The following is a 16,781-nucleotide window of genomic DNA, read 5'->3' on the forward strand; positions in this document are numbered from 1 at the left end:
CAACTTAGAATTTAAAACACATCTACCAATTCACAGTCACGAACCTTGATATAACACTTAAGAGTTTAATCCTTTAATTTCTCACATCACTTTTACTTAGTTATGAGGTGTTCTGGATTGGATCCCTTGGGTCAGCTTTTAAGAGAAAGGCTTAAGAAGAGGTTAAAAAAGAATGAAATGCAGTCAGTTGCCAAGAGAGATATTGATCATCCTCTCAGCCGCGGAGAGCTGTTACACTGAATACAGACGGTCTTTCACTCCACGGTACTTTGCGAAAACCTAATCAGAGTCGAGCAGACGAAAGGCACAAAGGAACTTCGGAGCAGAGGCGTACGGCAATTAAAAAATAAATAAATAAAATAACAACCCCCACATCTTTCTGAGAAGGGCGGGAGAATTTTCTGTCCGAAGGATGCCCGAACCCCGCCAGGTCTGCCCGGGCGCGTCCACCTCCACCTGCACACTTACCCCACTCGCCAGCTCGGCGCCCAGGCAGAGGAGCAGCAGCACCAGCAGCCTGCGGGGAGGCAGAAAGGGACAGAGTCACCGCGGGGCCGGAGGGGGGGGACGGGGGACACGGCGGGGAAGGGGCCGCCCGCTCCTCGGCACTCCCCCTGCGCGCCCGGCGGCCGGCGGGGCAGGGGCGCAGCCGCGGCCCATGCTTCAGGCAGCCCGCGGGGACGGCGGAGAGGGGGCAGCCCGGTTACGCGCCGCTGCTCCCACGCGGGCACCGGCTCCGCGCCACCGGAGGAAGAGGAAGGGCCCGCCGCCGTCACTCAGGGCGGGCAGGCCCCCGGCGCGGGCCGGGTACGGCAGGGGGCGCCGCTCACCTCCGCCGGCTCCTTCCCCACCGCCACCGCGACGGAGCAGGGAAGGGAGCGGCGGGGCTGGCCTCGCCGGCGCTGCCCGCTCAGGGGTCGGTCACCGCTCGTTTCCCCGCGGCGCCCCGGCACCCCGCCGCCTGCCCGGGCAGAAAGTTTGTGCGGTGTCCTGTGAGGCGTCGCACCTGAGCGGAGCCGGGCGGGACGGGACTGAAGCGGGCTAAGCCGCGGCGGGCGGCGCCCACAGCCCCGCACCCCGCCGCCCACCCCTCCCGAGGTGCGACCCGGCACTGCCAACAACTCCCCCCCTGCCTTCACACACCGAGGTGCCTCCGCCCGAGAAAATAGTCCTGCCCCACTGCCCGCTCGGTGGAGGTGCGGGGCGGGGAGAGGCAGACGCCCGCCCTTCGAGCCCGGGACAAAACCCCGGCGCTCAAGAGCGAGGGTGGCGGCGGGGAATTGCAGCCCCCTTAGAGTGGGGCAGCAGCGCGCCCTGCCCCGCACACCGCACGCACGCCACCCGCCGCCCAGCCCGCCCACGGTGCGGATGAATACTGGTGGGACAAGTAGTCCCGGGAGGACTTGAGCCGGGAGAAGCGGGCGAGTGCGGCAGAGGGGCGGGCGCTGGCGTCGGGGCGGCCGGCGGGAGCCGCCGGGAGGGAGCTGCGCTGCCCCGCTGGGCTATGCCCGCGCCGCAGGGCCAGCTCCGAAGCTCCTGAGCGGGCGGGATGGAGCCGCGGTGGCGGTGGAGCCGCAGCCTGGTTGCCGGCTGCCTGTTGCTGCTGCTGGGGTGCTGGGGGCCGGAGGAGGCGGTGGCGGCGGCGGTGAGTGCGGGGCGCCCTCCTTGTTCTCCTCAGGGGCGGCGGGAGCTTTCGAGCCTCTTCACAAACGGAGCGGCTGAGGGTGGGCTCCCCAGTGGCCGCGCCGGGGCTGAAGGGGCCGCAGCGGGCCGCGGTTCCTGACAGGAGCCCGGAGGGCGGGCGGGGGTCGGGCGGGCCGGGCCTGGCGCGGGTCTCCCTCTCTCCTCGCTGCCCTCAGGTGTCGCGGGGCTCCGGGCCGGCCCCTTCCCGGGCACTGCCCTCCCCGGACAAAGGCTCGTCGGAGGGGCTTTCCGCCGCAGCCGCCCGCCCTGGGCACCTCTGGGCTCGCCGGCGGCTGCGGGGAGGCAGGAGGGAGCGCGGGTGCGAGGCGGGGGAAGCCCGGGCGAGCTTTGTGTGTGCTCAAAACCCCCCGTTCCTCCAGGACAAAGGAGGAAAAATCTTCCCCTACTTCCCCCCCGCTCTAAAAGTCCTTCCTGAGGAGGTGTCTGAGCTCCTGCAGTGAGCCTTCACCTGTATCTGGAGGTCACACCTGGCCGTGGCAGGGAGTCGGAGGCTTGAGGGCACGGTTTGCCGGAGGACTGTGCCTCAGACTGTGGCGTGGTTTACCTGAGGGCTGTATTTCTGCTTTCCTAAAACCCAAGCAGAGATGCTAGCGGAGATGGCAGATGCGGGCAGTGCTGCAGAGGGTGCACAGTAGGTGGCCTGGAGGATAATTTTATTTTGTCCCTTCGGGAGAGGGATGCTCTCCCAGCTTCCCTGGGGTGGCTGGGCCTTGAAACTGAGGGCAATCATTGGCTTCTCGTTTTCACTTAAGACCTTCAGCTGTTAACAAGTGGTGAAATTAAAGCTAAGGCTAATACATTAACTTGGCTTAATTTCAGATTTTTACAATCTCTTCCTCTAGCTGTTAACTTTTACGTTTACTTGGAAGGGAAAATGAATCCAGATTTCTGTTTCTTACAATTACTCTTTAGTTAAAAAAATCATGGAATACCTTTCTGCTGCTTCCTCCCTCCCTTCTGATTTTGTAGTTAGAGCTGACAAAATCTTATTTGTCTTGAACTCTCCTTTGAAGTGCATTCCTTTACAGTGAAACTTTGTAGACCTTTCATCTGCCCTTCCAAAAAGCAAAGACCAGCCATAAAATACTCCCTTCCTCTTCTACCCCTCCTTTTTACCATGCCCAGGTGTGTACCTAAGGGTAAGTGATACTAGTGTGCTACCAGTGCTTACTGATTGGGAGACCTGCTTGTGCCCATATTGTTTGTAATATTCATTCTGCTGCTGTTCAGTACCACCTCACCCCAGGCTCCCTTCCATAACTTTCACCCCCAAAGAAGGACCTGGTCAGTCCCACCTACGGGACTTTGCTATTTTAGCAGGTGGGGGTTGAAGATGGGGAGGTTTGTGTGTATAAACGTGTCCTCTCTCTTTCTTCAGGAAAGCTCCCAAGCAGAGTTTAGTGTGTGTCACTGGTGGGAATCTGTGGGGCCTGGGAAGGGGACTGTGCTGGGCTGACCCTGTAGGCAGCCCTTGGGAGAAATGAAGAAAGGAAAAGAGATAATGGTGGAGTTCCTGGTTCCCATCACCACCTTGTGCTACAGCCGCTCCTTTAGGATGAGGAGTCCCCGTGGGGATTTACTGCCCCACTGTGAGATGAGATTAACTGAAGGCCCAAGGCCTAGTGGGGGTGGGGAAAAGACACCTCTGTTCCAACCTATGCAAGTCCCAGTGTCACTTTGTCAGAAAGGTCTAATGATTTCTCAATATTTTAGTTTTCTGATGTCCGTGAATTTTCTGTGATGATAACACTAAATGATGCTGATCCTTATTAATGAGGATCAGCATTTTATTCTTCTCATTGTCAGAAAGGGTTGAATTAACACTGTAGCAGTGTGGTTGATGCAAACTATCTTGCCTGTGTATTTTGTTTTGGAGCCTTGTGTGAGAAACTTCTCCACTTCCCCCAACAGGATAAATCTCTGGCGATGAGTTCAAGTCATTCTGGTGTCCTTATTTTAATAAGATTTGAAATTGTTATTCAACCCCCTAACCCACATTTCAAATGCAAGTTGTACGTGCTTTGCTCCAGATTGTTCAAATAGTGTGTGTGGCTGTGTAATCTGTTACAAGATGACAGAATATACTTGAGAATCATCTGCCAATGTCGACACCATGAGGAAATCCCAATGATTTATTAAAAAAAAAAAAAAATTGCCAGAACCTCTTGCTCGAGTAAGCATGAATTTTATTGCTGGGTTTCCTTAGCCCATCATTTATAAACCTGGGGAATAGTATGTGGATGATGCTACGCACTCTTGTGCAGACTCATTGTTGATGTAGAATGAAGTGTGTAACTACTGATGGACTGTGTAAAAGTAGCTGGGAGTCTGAGAATGGTCAAACTTTTGAGTGGGAGAAAGAATGAGGTAGCAGATAGTGTCATCAGGGCATGGATACAGTATTAAAAAAAGGTGCTTTGTTGTGTGCTTTTATCAGAGGATATAAGTGCTTATAACGTATGTTAAGTGACAGTATTGTTGCTTAAGTGCCCTGGTGTTTTTAATGTAAATCTACATACATGTATATAAGCTAATTAACTCTTTCTATAAGCAAATTTCTTTTTTCCTTTCCTAGCAGGTTTACACTTGCACTGTGTTACAGAAAAGTGATTGCAAGTTGTGACTGGAAATCTATTTAAAGAACATAGATGGATTAGATTCTTAAATTGTGCTAATCTATGAAACTCACTTGAAGTTAGTGACTCTATATTGATTTATATTGGAAGTTTATATTAAAGTTTCCCGCATGGTTAAAGTTTAGATTTTTAGAGTGTACATGGACTCTGGCAGCCCAAAAGTTACTAAAAATAAAGTAACTTCTGCAATGTCTCTTTTTTTTCTTTGCCTTCCGACATGACTCCAGTTTGACTGAAAGTGTAGGGATGTAAACAATTGTTCAAATATGGCAAGGCAGGCTGGCAAGATGGGTGTCATTTGTGTTTAAGTGATGTATTATTAATGAAACTTCTCTTTAGTTGAGATTTCTTTTTTCATTTCAGAGTTTACCATGTATCTAAATACATGCTACCATGTCATTAATTACCTTGTACTTGATTAATATGATTAACTTGTAAATTATGATCATCTGTGTTCTCTTGTTTGCCCTGTTTTATCATGGTGGTGGTTATTATTTCCCATTTCATAACTGGCTATGGCTCTTTCTAGTTACGAAAGCTAAGTCTGTAAAAGCAGAAAGAAATGAGTGCTGGCTTTTAGGATTCAAAAAGTATTTCATCCTGAAATTCCATGGATGTGTCTTGATTAGTCATGCACAAGACTGTCTCAGTTTCATAACATCAAGGCTCAAGCCCTTCCACTTGCAACTTGCCATTTGTGAGGTGTTTTGGCTTTGACCTTTCATGGCTCTCAGTTACAGATACATAGTAAAAGTTGTATCTCAAGGTGTGTTCTGGCACATGCTAAAATGCAAACAAATGAAATCTAATGTAAGAGCTATTTAGACAATACTAGGATTTTTTGCGGCTATGTGTACAAAATTGTTATGTATGTATTTTTTCCACGTGGCAGACTGATATTTCAGTGGAAACGCCTAGGCTTTAATTTTCCTGGTCATGAATGAATTAATCTACTCACTGAAAGCAATTGTCTAAGTCACCCATTTTTGTAAAGTAGAACTAGGATGAAGTGTTACTTGACTTATTTAATAGCAAATGTAAATTCACATAGCGGTCTTTTTCTACTATGAATAAGCAGTAGTGCTTACTGCAATACAATTAGTTGCTGTTGGTTTTAGGAGACCATGTGGAAACTTCTCTATATTACAAAGTACTGATAACAGTAAGGACATCCCAACAAATCTAGTATGTATATCTTCTACCTGGGACAAAGTGTAGTAGGGCATCCGTTCCACACATATTGTGCATTTTTACCTTTCATTCACTTAGATTAAAATGTTTCCTTCTCTAATTGCATCGATTGTGTAAACTCTCCACTAATACCACCACACAACAAGATATCTAGATAACACTTCCTTATTCTAGGAATAGTGTTATGCAAGCATACTGAATGGAAAGCAGCCTCTGCCAGTAGTGATCATACCAGACAAATTGTTCTGAATGAAGACACAAAATAAATTGTAGTGACAATAATGACTGAGGTTTTTTTACACCTGAAGTGTCTGTTTTAGGAGAGGAGGAACTCTAAAAACACAGATTTTGGCTGACTTGAAGGCAATAGCTTTCAAGGCTCTTGGTTATTACAGCCCTGTTGTTGGATTTCTGTCTTTATCTCCTTCCCTGATATGGAGGGGAAGGAAAATAGTTTAGTCTCATCATCATTTTGTTTTTTTACCTAATCTCTGCAGAGAATTAAAATGTCAGAGTTGAATTTCAATCTCTTCTCTTTTCTGGCACTGTAAAAGGCATCTGTGTGCAATGCACTTAGTGGCTATTTTACTTTTGGTTCTAGTTTATCTACAGAATGATTCTTTTCATTGAAGCATATAGCTAGACCTGCGTAACTGTCCTACTGTAGCCTAATATGACCCTGCTGTATGCTAGATAAGCTTTGCTACTGCAGTTCTGCTGAAACCTCTGCTTTCCCTCCTCTTAACTTTCCCTGAGATAAGCAAAGCTCTATTCCCTTCCCTGGCTGTAAACAGGCTAGTAAGTCTTTTTGCCAGTATCTGTCGGGGCATTCCGCTGAAATATATTAAACACATTGGAAATTGCATTTATTCTAGGACTGACTTCAGCTGTTATCAAGGTGAATCTTAGTTTTAAACCACACCATTAATTTAGAGGAAGATATTTATGCTGTACTGTTTCCTAGGGAATTTAGATGCTTTTAGAAATCAAACTTACACCATCACCTCTGCAACTAAGGGTTGTATGTGGTAGACAGCCCTTCTCTAGAAGGAATGGAGGAAGTACTTGATTTATGTTAAAATGCCTCAGTGGTATGAAACTAAGACTTTCATCTTTCTCTACTGTAATAGCTGCATCTTTCACCACCTTGTATTGTATTTGGAGATGCAGTTATGGTAGGTAAGATCACCTTATTGGCTTTGGGAGAAGAACTTGAAGTCTGACTGGTCCATTCGGGCCTCTTGCATGAGGCTAAGGTAAGATGCTGCTGATTGTTTCACAGACTCGACTGAGAGCCATGGAAAGTATTCAGCAGAGCTATATTGGAATAGCTTCATTTAAGAGCTTGAGACTGTAGAGCAGTTTATGAGAAAAGGTAATATAGAGGTACTTCAGCTCAGTGTTTTAGGAAGTACTACTGTAAGTTACATAAGTTATGCTATCTTTTTAGTACTTTTATATAGAAAATTAAACTACACAGATGTTCTTTTCAAGCTTAATTTTCAGTTTGCTTTACTGTCTTTTTGTGTGGTTACTGGGCTAGACAAAAATACAAGAATCTTAAGGGGCTAAACATAAAATCTGTCTTTGGCAACCATAGACAAAAAGCCAACATTTGTACCGAGAGAAAGGCCATGAGCTTTGAATATCAACGCCATATTTTTTGGTTTTGACAGACCTCTGTTTCTACTTAAAGTCTTTCAGGAACTTCAAGTACCTTGGAGGATTGGCAGCGTTGAGTGGGGGCAGAAACTTGTAGGCTGTGTCAGAGATGATGCATTTTATGTTTTATAGCCCAAGTTACCCATATGCTCTCTAACTGGTAGTTATGTGGCTGGGAAGTCAAAGCCTCCTGTTTACTTTGTAGCACCTTATCAAATAGAAATGAGGGGGTTTACGCATATGCACCAGTAATATGTATTGGTACATTGTATTTAGCATAGTAAAGTGGAATTTGTTTCTTTCTGTGAACAGGAGGAAATAACTGAATTTCTTTTGCAACTCAAAACTTAAGAAAAATCCCTGAGCACTTGATAACAATGATGGGCTTTGAATATTATTTCAAGTCATTAGTAAAGTGTTTGAAATAATTGTTTGTCTGGGTTTCATTCCCAGCTTCTGATCTGGGAAGGCCGTCTTTCTCTACCCTGTTCATTTTGCCTGCTTAAGAGCCTCACTCTTCTGAGAAGGGTGCTGGTTTTTTTGCTTGCCTATGATGCTGTAGACTGGCAATATCTTTTCCCTGTTTTCAGTTTCTTTATGTTGTTCTTATAGTAGGAGTTTTGTACTTTTCTGTCTTAATCTAGAAAGGTATCGCTTATGCTTCTTAATTTGTATACTAGTATAAACACTATGATGCAAAAATGGTGACTTGGAATCCAGGACTACTGAAAAGAGCAGTGTTAGATGCATTTTTTTCATTCAACTGTGGATTATGGGTCCTACTATTTTAATAACTGCCTGTTGCTAAACAAATTAATTTTATCTTGTACACTTTCTGGCAGTATTTCTTGTCTTCATGTGTTGAAAAAGGCTCAGAGTCCATACATTTCACCTTTATACTTAACATTGGTTTATTTGCTGTTTTCCTGGTAGTCGTACTCTTGTCCTTTTACTATTTCTATTAATCAAACTAGGGAAATAGAGCGATGATTGTTTAGAAGCAAACCTTTCTCTTTATGCACTTAAATTCTGCAGGTGTCCAATAGAGTGGAAGAAAATGACCACCCTGGGCAATGAACTGCAGTCTTGCTTCATCTTGAATTCAAGTAGCAATTATTAAAAACCACAATTAAATGGATTTTCTTAAAGCAATGAAAACTAATGTAACCTGCAGGCAAGGCTAGACAAGCCTTCAGCTCCCAGATCTGATTTCCTGACAAGAAATGCCACTGCAAAACAATATTTGGGTGAAGGAGCCTATGAACTCAATTTAAAAACCTTTTAAAAATAATCCTTTTTATGGGGCAGTGATTTTTCTTGAGTCAACTTACTTTGAAACAATCTGTTATACAGGATGACAGCAGAAGCCATTGTTCCTGAAAGGCCAAGTAACTTCTAGCTGTCATTCAGACAGTATGAATTGGCTTAATCAGAGAAAATACTTATTCTGAATTAGTTTAAGAACATTTCTCTTGTATATTAAAACTTAAAGTGTAAAGGTGTTCACAAGTAAAAGGAGGCTTCTTCACTGGACTGAAAAATAATTTCTTTTGGACTTTCCATATCTCTCTTCGACCAGTCAATGTATAGTCAGACATGAGGACAAAGCCTTGAGGTTTCTGCAAAACCATTATTTTTTTTAAATTCTTAAATCATTAAATATTTAAAACAACAAGGAGAAAATCTAGAGAGGCTGAGAAAAGTTGCAAGGCTTGAGTGTTTTTTGTTTTGATAGCTTAACTTCCAATATTTGTTCGTCACTTTCTTAATGGGGAAAGTCATGTCCTGAAAATCTCTAGAAGCCTGTGCCTAGAGTCTGCCCAGGCAAACAGTGGCAACATCCATACAAAAGTTGATATTTGTGGGGGTGGGGTTTTTGGTATTTTTGACTGTAGGGAAAGTGTATATGTAAGTATCATTTAGTGTCTGATCCAGAATGCTTATGGAAACTTCTTGGCATTAGAATTGCTGACACTCCTCCACACATGCGTGCACACGCACAAAAACATGCACAAAAACCTTGAAAGTGTCTCTTCTATTCTAGAAGCTTTCAAACTCTTAAAGCAATAGCAGAAACAAAGTGTTAAAACATCTATGTCTAAAGTATGAATTTTTGTATCCTAAGTGAACCTAGAAAATGCCTTAACTTTAGGCTTGAATGAGAAAATGCTTGTTGACAGGTCTAGTCATGCTCAGAAAATGTGTATTTTTAGAACATCAGCATACTGTACTGAGTGAGAATAATCAAACAGGTCTCTTTAAATAACCTTAAAATTGCCAATATATTGCAGAAGTAATTGAGAACAGCACAGCCAGTCAGGGCAGTGATGGAAATAGTAGTTGGTGGGTTTTTTTGGTGCGCATCTGGCATCCAGCCAAAGATAACCCACCACAAAACCATTGTTGGATTTAACTCTTTGAATACTCTTACTTAAATGTAGACAACAAAATTAAAAAGTGCTAAAATTCCAAGTTTGTAATTTATTGTAGAACTGTAGAAAAACTTAGGCAGCAAGTACAATCCTCCTGCGCTGGGGGTTAGATGAGGTGACCCCTTGCTCAAAGCTGACCTGTTTTCGAAGTTCTGTATTTGTTCTTCTGACAGAAGATACTGTTGCAATGTCCTTTTAGTCTGCAACTATTCCAAACCTTGCTTGCTGTAGGAATACAGTAAAATGCTCCATATTGAGTACTTGTAATTATCCTACTGGTTACTGCAGGGTGCCGAACATGTATTACAAACTTGCAGCAGGTTATTTTCTTGGCATTTGTTCAGCTCCAAATAGCACTTGTGGGAGTTGGTATACTCCCTAAAACAGGGTGCCTCAGGGAGTGCTTTCCCTTAGAGAAAGTGACTTTCTGTTTTGGAATGTGTACAAGTGCCAGGGGCTGTTTCTTATTCCTGCCAAGCTTCGGACTGAACTGCATCTTGAGTTTTAATAATACTTGAGGGCTATTTCCTATGAATGGTTCTCATCACCTTAATTATTGTGATAGGGTGTTGGAACCGTGTGTGTGCTCTCTCTGCCTACTCCCACCTTTTTAAAAACTGACAATATTTTAGTGCAACGTTTCAAGGAAGGCAGCTTACTGACATCCTCAGATGTGGTCAGAGAATCACCTTAATGAGATACTTTAGGTTAGATACGGCTAACTTGCTACTGAGTAACCTCCAAAGGATGCCTCTGAATAAAACGAGTTGCTGCAGAAAGCAGTAACTAAATTTACATGTGTCATGGCAAGGAGAAGCTTAATGCTACTGCTAAAGACTTCCTCCCTTCCTAAAAGAAATAGCACTCAACTATTTACACAGCATCTATTCAATGACACTTTGCTTGCAAGTTTTAAGTGGGTGGTATCCCTCTAACTAGTTTGGAAAAGGAATATTTGGATTACACATTTTAATTTGTGTCTTTACTAAGGCGCTACCTGGTACATCTATTTTTTAATGTAGGCATTCTACAGAAATGTTTGTATTACTGAGGAATACTCCATTGTTAATGTTTGTTAAAAAAATATCTTTTTATGGTCTGGGCAGAGAAATAGAGACAAAATACAGAGGAAATTATAAAAGCTTAGACATCAGCTTCTGTTTGAAACAAAAATATAAAGTGCATTTCCTTTCCTTCCGCACCTTCTTTCTCTAGCACTGATCAAATTTATTTTGCCTTTCTTGCTGATACAATGTTAATACTTCAAAAAACTTGTTGGTTTTTCTGTGCTTTTTGTAAAGATCTTATCTATGGTCCTTTTAGCTAGTTCTTTGGCATGGGTCCAAAATTTTTTTTTAATGTAGTAAGTTTCTGACAAGTGTGACTTAATTCTCAGAGCATGCTTTGTGTTTAGTGATGATCAGTGCAAACCAAATGTACTGATTCTCAGGATAATGTAATGTATAGCCTCTAGACGTAATTTCTCTAGCGTAAGTGAATAAAATGTATTTCTTCTAATCAAGTTTGATGATGTAATTCCAAAATCTGTGTTAGGTAGAATGATCTATTAGCACTAGCCTGCAGCTGCCTTTTCCAGCATTTTAAAGGCAATAAAATACATTCAAGCCCCCTTTGCTCCATGAAGCAGTGTGTGGGAAATGACCTTAGCAAGGTGCACCTTGCCATGAAGCATCTCCCTTGAAGTGATGGGTGTTCTAAGCAGAGCCTGAGCTGTTGCTAGCACGTAGCCAGTGCATTAGTAAATGAACTTGAGAGGCTGACACTGAGGGCTACTTTCTGTCTGCTGAAGTTAAGCATGTGAGTTCCTGAACAGGCATCTGAGAGCTCCCACGAAATACCTGAGTTTTATCAGCTTTAGAGATTTCGGAACCCATGAGGATAAAAGAAGAAAAGGGCCTCCCACCTCATCATGTCCTGATGCCCTATTCTTTTGGAAGTCCTTCTGACTTACAGGCTTAGGACAAATGCTTTGTCTTCATTGCTTCCTTGTTTAACTTGGCCCTTTTTGGCGCCACTCACTTTTTCAACTTTGATTACCTGAGGCTGGAGAGTAGCTTTTTTTATTAATATTGAGCAATACAGAGAAAGGACTGCCTGTAGCGCTATCTTCAGGTATTAAAATGTGCACGCAGAGTATGCTGATGCTACAGGCATAAACAAATGATAAACCAGCTTTGACTAGAAGAACCTTGGAGCTATGATACTTGGTCCAAGAACTGAAGGAGAATGGAGTTGATAATCACCTTCACCACAAAAAGAAATCCCCCAGACACCCACCAAGCCTTAAGTGAGTTAAGTCTTGTTCTGACAGTTGAGAGGGTGTGTACTTCTTTGGATAACATCTCAATGCAATATCACTGTGCACAGCCCTATTCTTCTTAGCATGTGTACTTGCTTAATCTTTGGTATTAATTGAGTGCTTTCAGTAGTTTTAAAATAGACCACAGTGGGGTTGGATTAGTCTGAAATGCTGTCCTATTTTGTCTCTCCTTTCTCAGAGGAAGAAGTAGATTTCTGTTCTTGTGTGGTCTGCATCATGCACTTGACACATGAAGGTGCAGTTGTCAGTGACAAATGACTGACGTCCGTTAACAGGATTCAGCAATTGAAGCTTCCTCTGTTGCATGTTATATGGACGAAGGTGGGGAACATTTTCTGGGGAATTAGTCTGGAGGCTGTATCTTTATTCCATTTCCTTAACCAGGGAACTATTAAAAACAGACCGCCAGAATGAGTGGTGTTATGACTGTATAATGCTTGGCTTGCAAGTATATCTGAGGCTTACAAGCCTAACTGACAGTTAGGTCTAAGTTTGTGTTACATTTGGACATGGTTATAGAAAGTGGCAACATCTAACACCTGTCACTTGGGAAAGGTCCTAAATGACTAGTAAATCTTAACCTGTAATGAGTACCATATGGCACTTCTTATTTGCAGCTGGAAAAAATCAGGAAGCCTCAAGAGGCTAGTGATTAGAGACTTGTGCGTAAAATTCAAGTAAAACTGAGACTTCCTGCAAAGCAAAGTGGCTTACTGTATGCTGCCACTGACTGAATGTCAGGTACTTAATGCTTGTGTCTCAGTGCTAGTTGCAGAAATATGTCACTGGACAGGCAAAGATGGAGGCATGCTTAAAATAAACCATTCCTCTAATTTGCTTTATTCTTGTTTAAAGAGTTTGGTTATGATCTATATTGAAGCTAGAGGATGGCTTGCATTCAGAGTTCAGCATTTAGAAGAGAAATGAGCAGTAGTGAAGTATGGACTGCCTACAGAGGTGGTATAAAATCCATCCCCAAAGCCTCCCATTCCAAAACTGAAAAGCCAACCAGAGTTACTTTTTTTGGGTGTTTCTCTATTAATGCATGTCTATTCATAGGTTCATGTAGGCACTGCACTGACTGCTGAAGAGGGAAATGTAGTGTTTGGCATCCACCAGTTCATGAACTTGGAGATTAAGTGGGCTAGAAGTCCACCTGGTAGTTTACATTCTGCCTTTAGTGCTCTTTTCTTACACTATTTACCAGGAGGTGTACTTGCCACATCTAAACATAGATGCTTTTTTAAGATGCTGCCTCTGGATGGCAGCATAAAGGTAGTACTTAGCCTGAGTTGCTGTTAAAGGAGATTTTTGCAGATTGATACAGCATGATGTGGAACTTTCTGGAAATTTGTGTTCATTAGGACAGGATTAGAAGTACTTGGCTTCTCAGGTCTCTTCGATTTTAGCTTTGAAATGCTTGTGAGAAGAGCAATGGAGCTCAATATGATTATTTTCCTTTCTCTGTGTCCCATCCAGTAAAATAAGCTACACTGAAGCCTATTCTTTGTCTTGTAAGACTAACAGACCACAGAAATGTATGAGTTTTCAGAAGTGGTGAGAACTGTCCATGTCCTTTTCCTTTCCTACAGTTTTAATGCAAGGCTGGCAACACTCATCAAAGCAGAGTGGCAACAATAATTTTTGAAGATGGAAGGCTTTGTAGAAAATGAGAATGATCTACTGTGAGTTGCAAGGGCTAACTCTGGCCTTGTACTGCCTGCTTAAAGTTTCTTCATGTCCTGAGGAGTTCTCAGTCTTCCTGCTCTTAAAAGCAAGTATGGAGAAGGGGAGCAACATCTGTGATAGTAGAGAAGTTGACTGGATGCCTGCCTGGGCTCTTGCACTTTTTGTACTTTTCTCTGGTTCAGGAATCAGATACAGAAAGATTCTGTCGGGCTGCAGTACCTCCTGTTCCTGGGGGGGATAACTTCTGTGCATATTTGCTTGTTGCTTTCACCTTAGTTGTTAAAAAAAGGGAGGTGGGAACCTCTAACTTCAGGGAGATTAAACTTTTTCTGTGTAAGCTTCTTCCTGCTACCTTAAAGCCCCTCTGGGGGCCAATTGGGTCATTTGTGCAGCAGTAGCAGCTGCTGCATGGCAAGTCACTAGACCTGCCAAAATCTGTAGGTGAGTGTTTCTATAGATCTTGCCTCTGAATCTTTCTTAGGAGCTTCCGGGAAAGGGGAGAGAGAGAGAGAGAAATTGTTCCCTGTGTTGCTCTCAGCAAGAAATCTTTATGGACAAATAGTTGGAGTTTGGGGATGAATGAAAGTTAAACAAGCTTTTCAGCGTTAATTCAGTAAGGAGACTCTGAGTCCGAAAGCTGTCTGTGGTTAGACTATGTCAACTGGCCAAAGGGAAGACCTATTGCTTCAAATATTGCCTTTATTTGAACTAGAAACTGCTGTGAAAAGATAACCTTTGCAGAAAACTGGGTGTGGAAAAGCTATAATGATTTCAGTTTAAAGCAGTAAAATTCCGTATCATATTAGTACAAAGTACAGGCAGAAAAATTCAGTTGTTTTTTAAAAAAGAGCTCACCTCTATTTTTCGTGGCACAATATTTTTAACATAGACATACTTAAAGTTTTGGATGTTCTGAAGGTAGTTATGCCAAGGTTCTCTTGCTTATATATATCTTTGTTTAAAGTAGCCCTTTAATTCCAACCAAATCATGGTAACTGTATTCTAAGAGAAAATTTATTGATCCATAAACTTTCTGTATAACCAGAACATTTGTTTGGGGTGTAATTAGATTTAGTGGGTCTTTTACAGTTATGTTTCATGTTATTACTCTAATATAAGCTATTCAGGTGTCTAAATAGCAAACAACCTAGTGTTGCCCCTTAAGAGGAGAAAGGAGGACTGTTTATCCATCAGGTGTCTCAGAATCTCTTTTTAACCTGCCTCAGTGGCCAAAACTGTGGCTACTGCAGCTAAGAGCTTCCTCTGCAAGTCTGAACAGACCTTATATTGTGCAGACTTCAAAGAAAGATAGTGCCTCAAGGTGTAACAGGTTAAATTACATGTCAAAAGTTTCCTTACTTTAAAAAGGTTGGTCAAGAACTTCTGCAAACATGTTTTGACTCTTACGTTTTAGACCATGAAACTTACTCTCTTAGTATCTTTCTGTTAGAGTCTTTAGCTAGGTAAACTGAGGGAAATAATTACTTAAAAGAGTATGTAATACTATTTTAATTCAGATTCTGCTTTAGAAATGTTACTGCTCATAAATATGATACTTTAGTGAAAAAGAATGGTCATTTGGATTATGGGGCTGTGATGGCTTCTGTTCTGTTGTTTACTTCACACAGATATTTGAGTAATAAATTGTTATCTGCAGACTGTACTATTGTTAAGCCTAAAGAGAATGTATGTGAAATCATAATTAGAACTCACAATAGTGGCTTTAACTCTGCTTGTCAAATCCTCACAAAACCTTTTGTTTCTAGGTTATATTCATGTCCAGGCAAGTGAAAGGAAACTCAACTTGTTTAAGATAAATGGTGAAATCTTTGACCTGGATGAGTAGTAAATCCTTAGCTAGATAGTTGCAGGTGTTTTGTTACACAGATCTTGGCAAGCTAATAAATGTATATATATTCTTCAGGACCACCACCAAAATAAAGCTTAATCTTTGTCTGCTTGGAACTTGAAGGATGAATTTCTTTTCTATTTATAAAACGAGGTATAAATAATTGATTTTGAGACTTTTGTGTGGTTACAGCAGAAAGAGTACTGTAGTCTTCCTCCTAGGGCAAAGCATTTGTAACTGATGCTTTTGTGTTTGTTGAATTCACTGATTTTTAAGGAGTGAATTTCTAACAGCAGAGTTGGTCTTCATGTTGAGAGAATTATCCAATATTTATGCTCTCTTTCTCTAATTTTAAAACATTCTTAAGTTCCTGACTGGTAAGCTTTCATAGTTGAATGCAGAGGGTGATGTTAGTAGCATTTACGCAACTCCTGTACCAAAGAGAATAACTGAGAGGTGCAGGATTTGTCCACTGTGTATGAGCTTTTATTGTAGGAATAGGTTTTCTACAGTTGTCCAACAACTAGTTGCAGTATCTATGGTGAAAATTCTCTTCTACCAACCTTAAATGATGAACAAGAACAAATGATGAGACATGATTCAGTTAGGAATCTGCAGTTTCCAGAGTTTTGTGAACTACACAACACTGTTAAACTGCTGCTCAGCAGTAAAATTGCATGTTTTTTGAGCTAATCCAGATATTGTAGGAGTTCCAGGAAATCAGTTTATTTTACCAAATATGTGTTCTAGAGACAAATTTGCAGAATTGTGAAGTCCTATTTCATTGTATTCTGGACTAGAAGACTTCATAAACATGGATTTTTAGCCTAATTAACACTCCCCTTAGTTTCTAACCCCTCTCCCCCTTCCTCTTTGGCAATAAAAGCCTGGTGGGGGTGATGCATGCTGTGCAAGAACTTGAGGGGTTCGATGTACCTGTAGTTCTTTCAACACTGGTATGTGGTTTGATGTGACTTCCTGTATCAGAATGCAAGACTCAGTGTTTCATTCAGTTTCTTTTTCTTTACCTTGCTCTCCATAGAAAGTAGCACTGTGTTAATTTTATTACTTGATTAGATTGCTAACAAGAATAGCTTGTCACATGATGCTGGTAAATACTGAAGGGAGACCTGAGGTGCTTGATAATGAATCTAAAACTTAGTGTTAGAAGCAAGTGCTCTTTGTATTGGCTTTTTGTAACACTTGAAAGGAAAAAAAGCCTGAAGTGTTTAGTCTACTATGTGTCCATCCTGAAGTTGAGATTATATCTTTGAACC

General features: G+C 42.4%; 2 protein-coding genes across 7 annotated transcripts in view; one reads left to right on the forward strand and one right to left on the reverse strand.

The window, feature by feature from the left end:
- The window catches only part of COL4A6 (collagen, type IV, alpha 6), a 131,905-nt gene extending 130,772 nt beyond the window's left edge, over positions 1-1,133 (reverse strand). For all 3 annotated transcript variants that reach the window (XM_014955017.1, XM_014955015.1, XM_014955014.1), the window contains exons 1-2: positions 614-1,133; positions 469-517 (exon numbers count right to left, since the gene is read on the reverse strand). In XM_014955017.1, coding sequence (XP_014810503.1) covers positions 469-517; positions 614-660 — 96 coding nt within the window. In that variant the 5' untranslated portion in view covers positions 661-1,133. The remainder of the gene's footprint in view (positions 1-468; positions 518-613) is intronic.
- A 204-nt stretch (positions 1,134-1,337) lies between these two features.
- COL4A5 (collagen, type IV, alpha 5) overlaps positions 1,338-16,781 on the forward strand; it is an 81,922-nt gene continuing 66,478 nt past the window's right edge. For all 4 annotated transcript variants that reach the window (XM_014955018.1, XM_014955020.1, XM_014955019.1 and 1 more), the window contains exon 1: positions 1,338-1,642. In XM_014955018.1, coding sequence (XP_014810504.1) covers positions 1,550-1,642 — 93 coding nt within the window. In that variant the 5' untranslated portion in view covers positions 1,338-1,549. The remainder of the gene's footprint in view (positions 1,643-16,781) is intronic.

This window comes from Calidris pugnax, unplaced genomic scaffold, assembly GCF_001431845.1.
Source record: "Calidris pugnax isolate Ruff unplaced genomic scaffold, ASM143184v1 scaffold38, whole genome shotgun sequence".
Taxonomy (NCBI): Eukaryota; Metazoa; Chordata; class Aves; order Charadriiformes; family Scolopacidae; genus Calidris; species Calidris pugnax.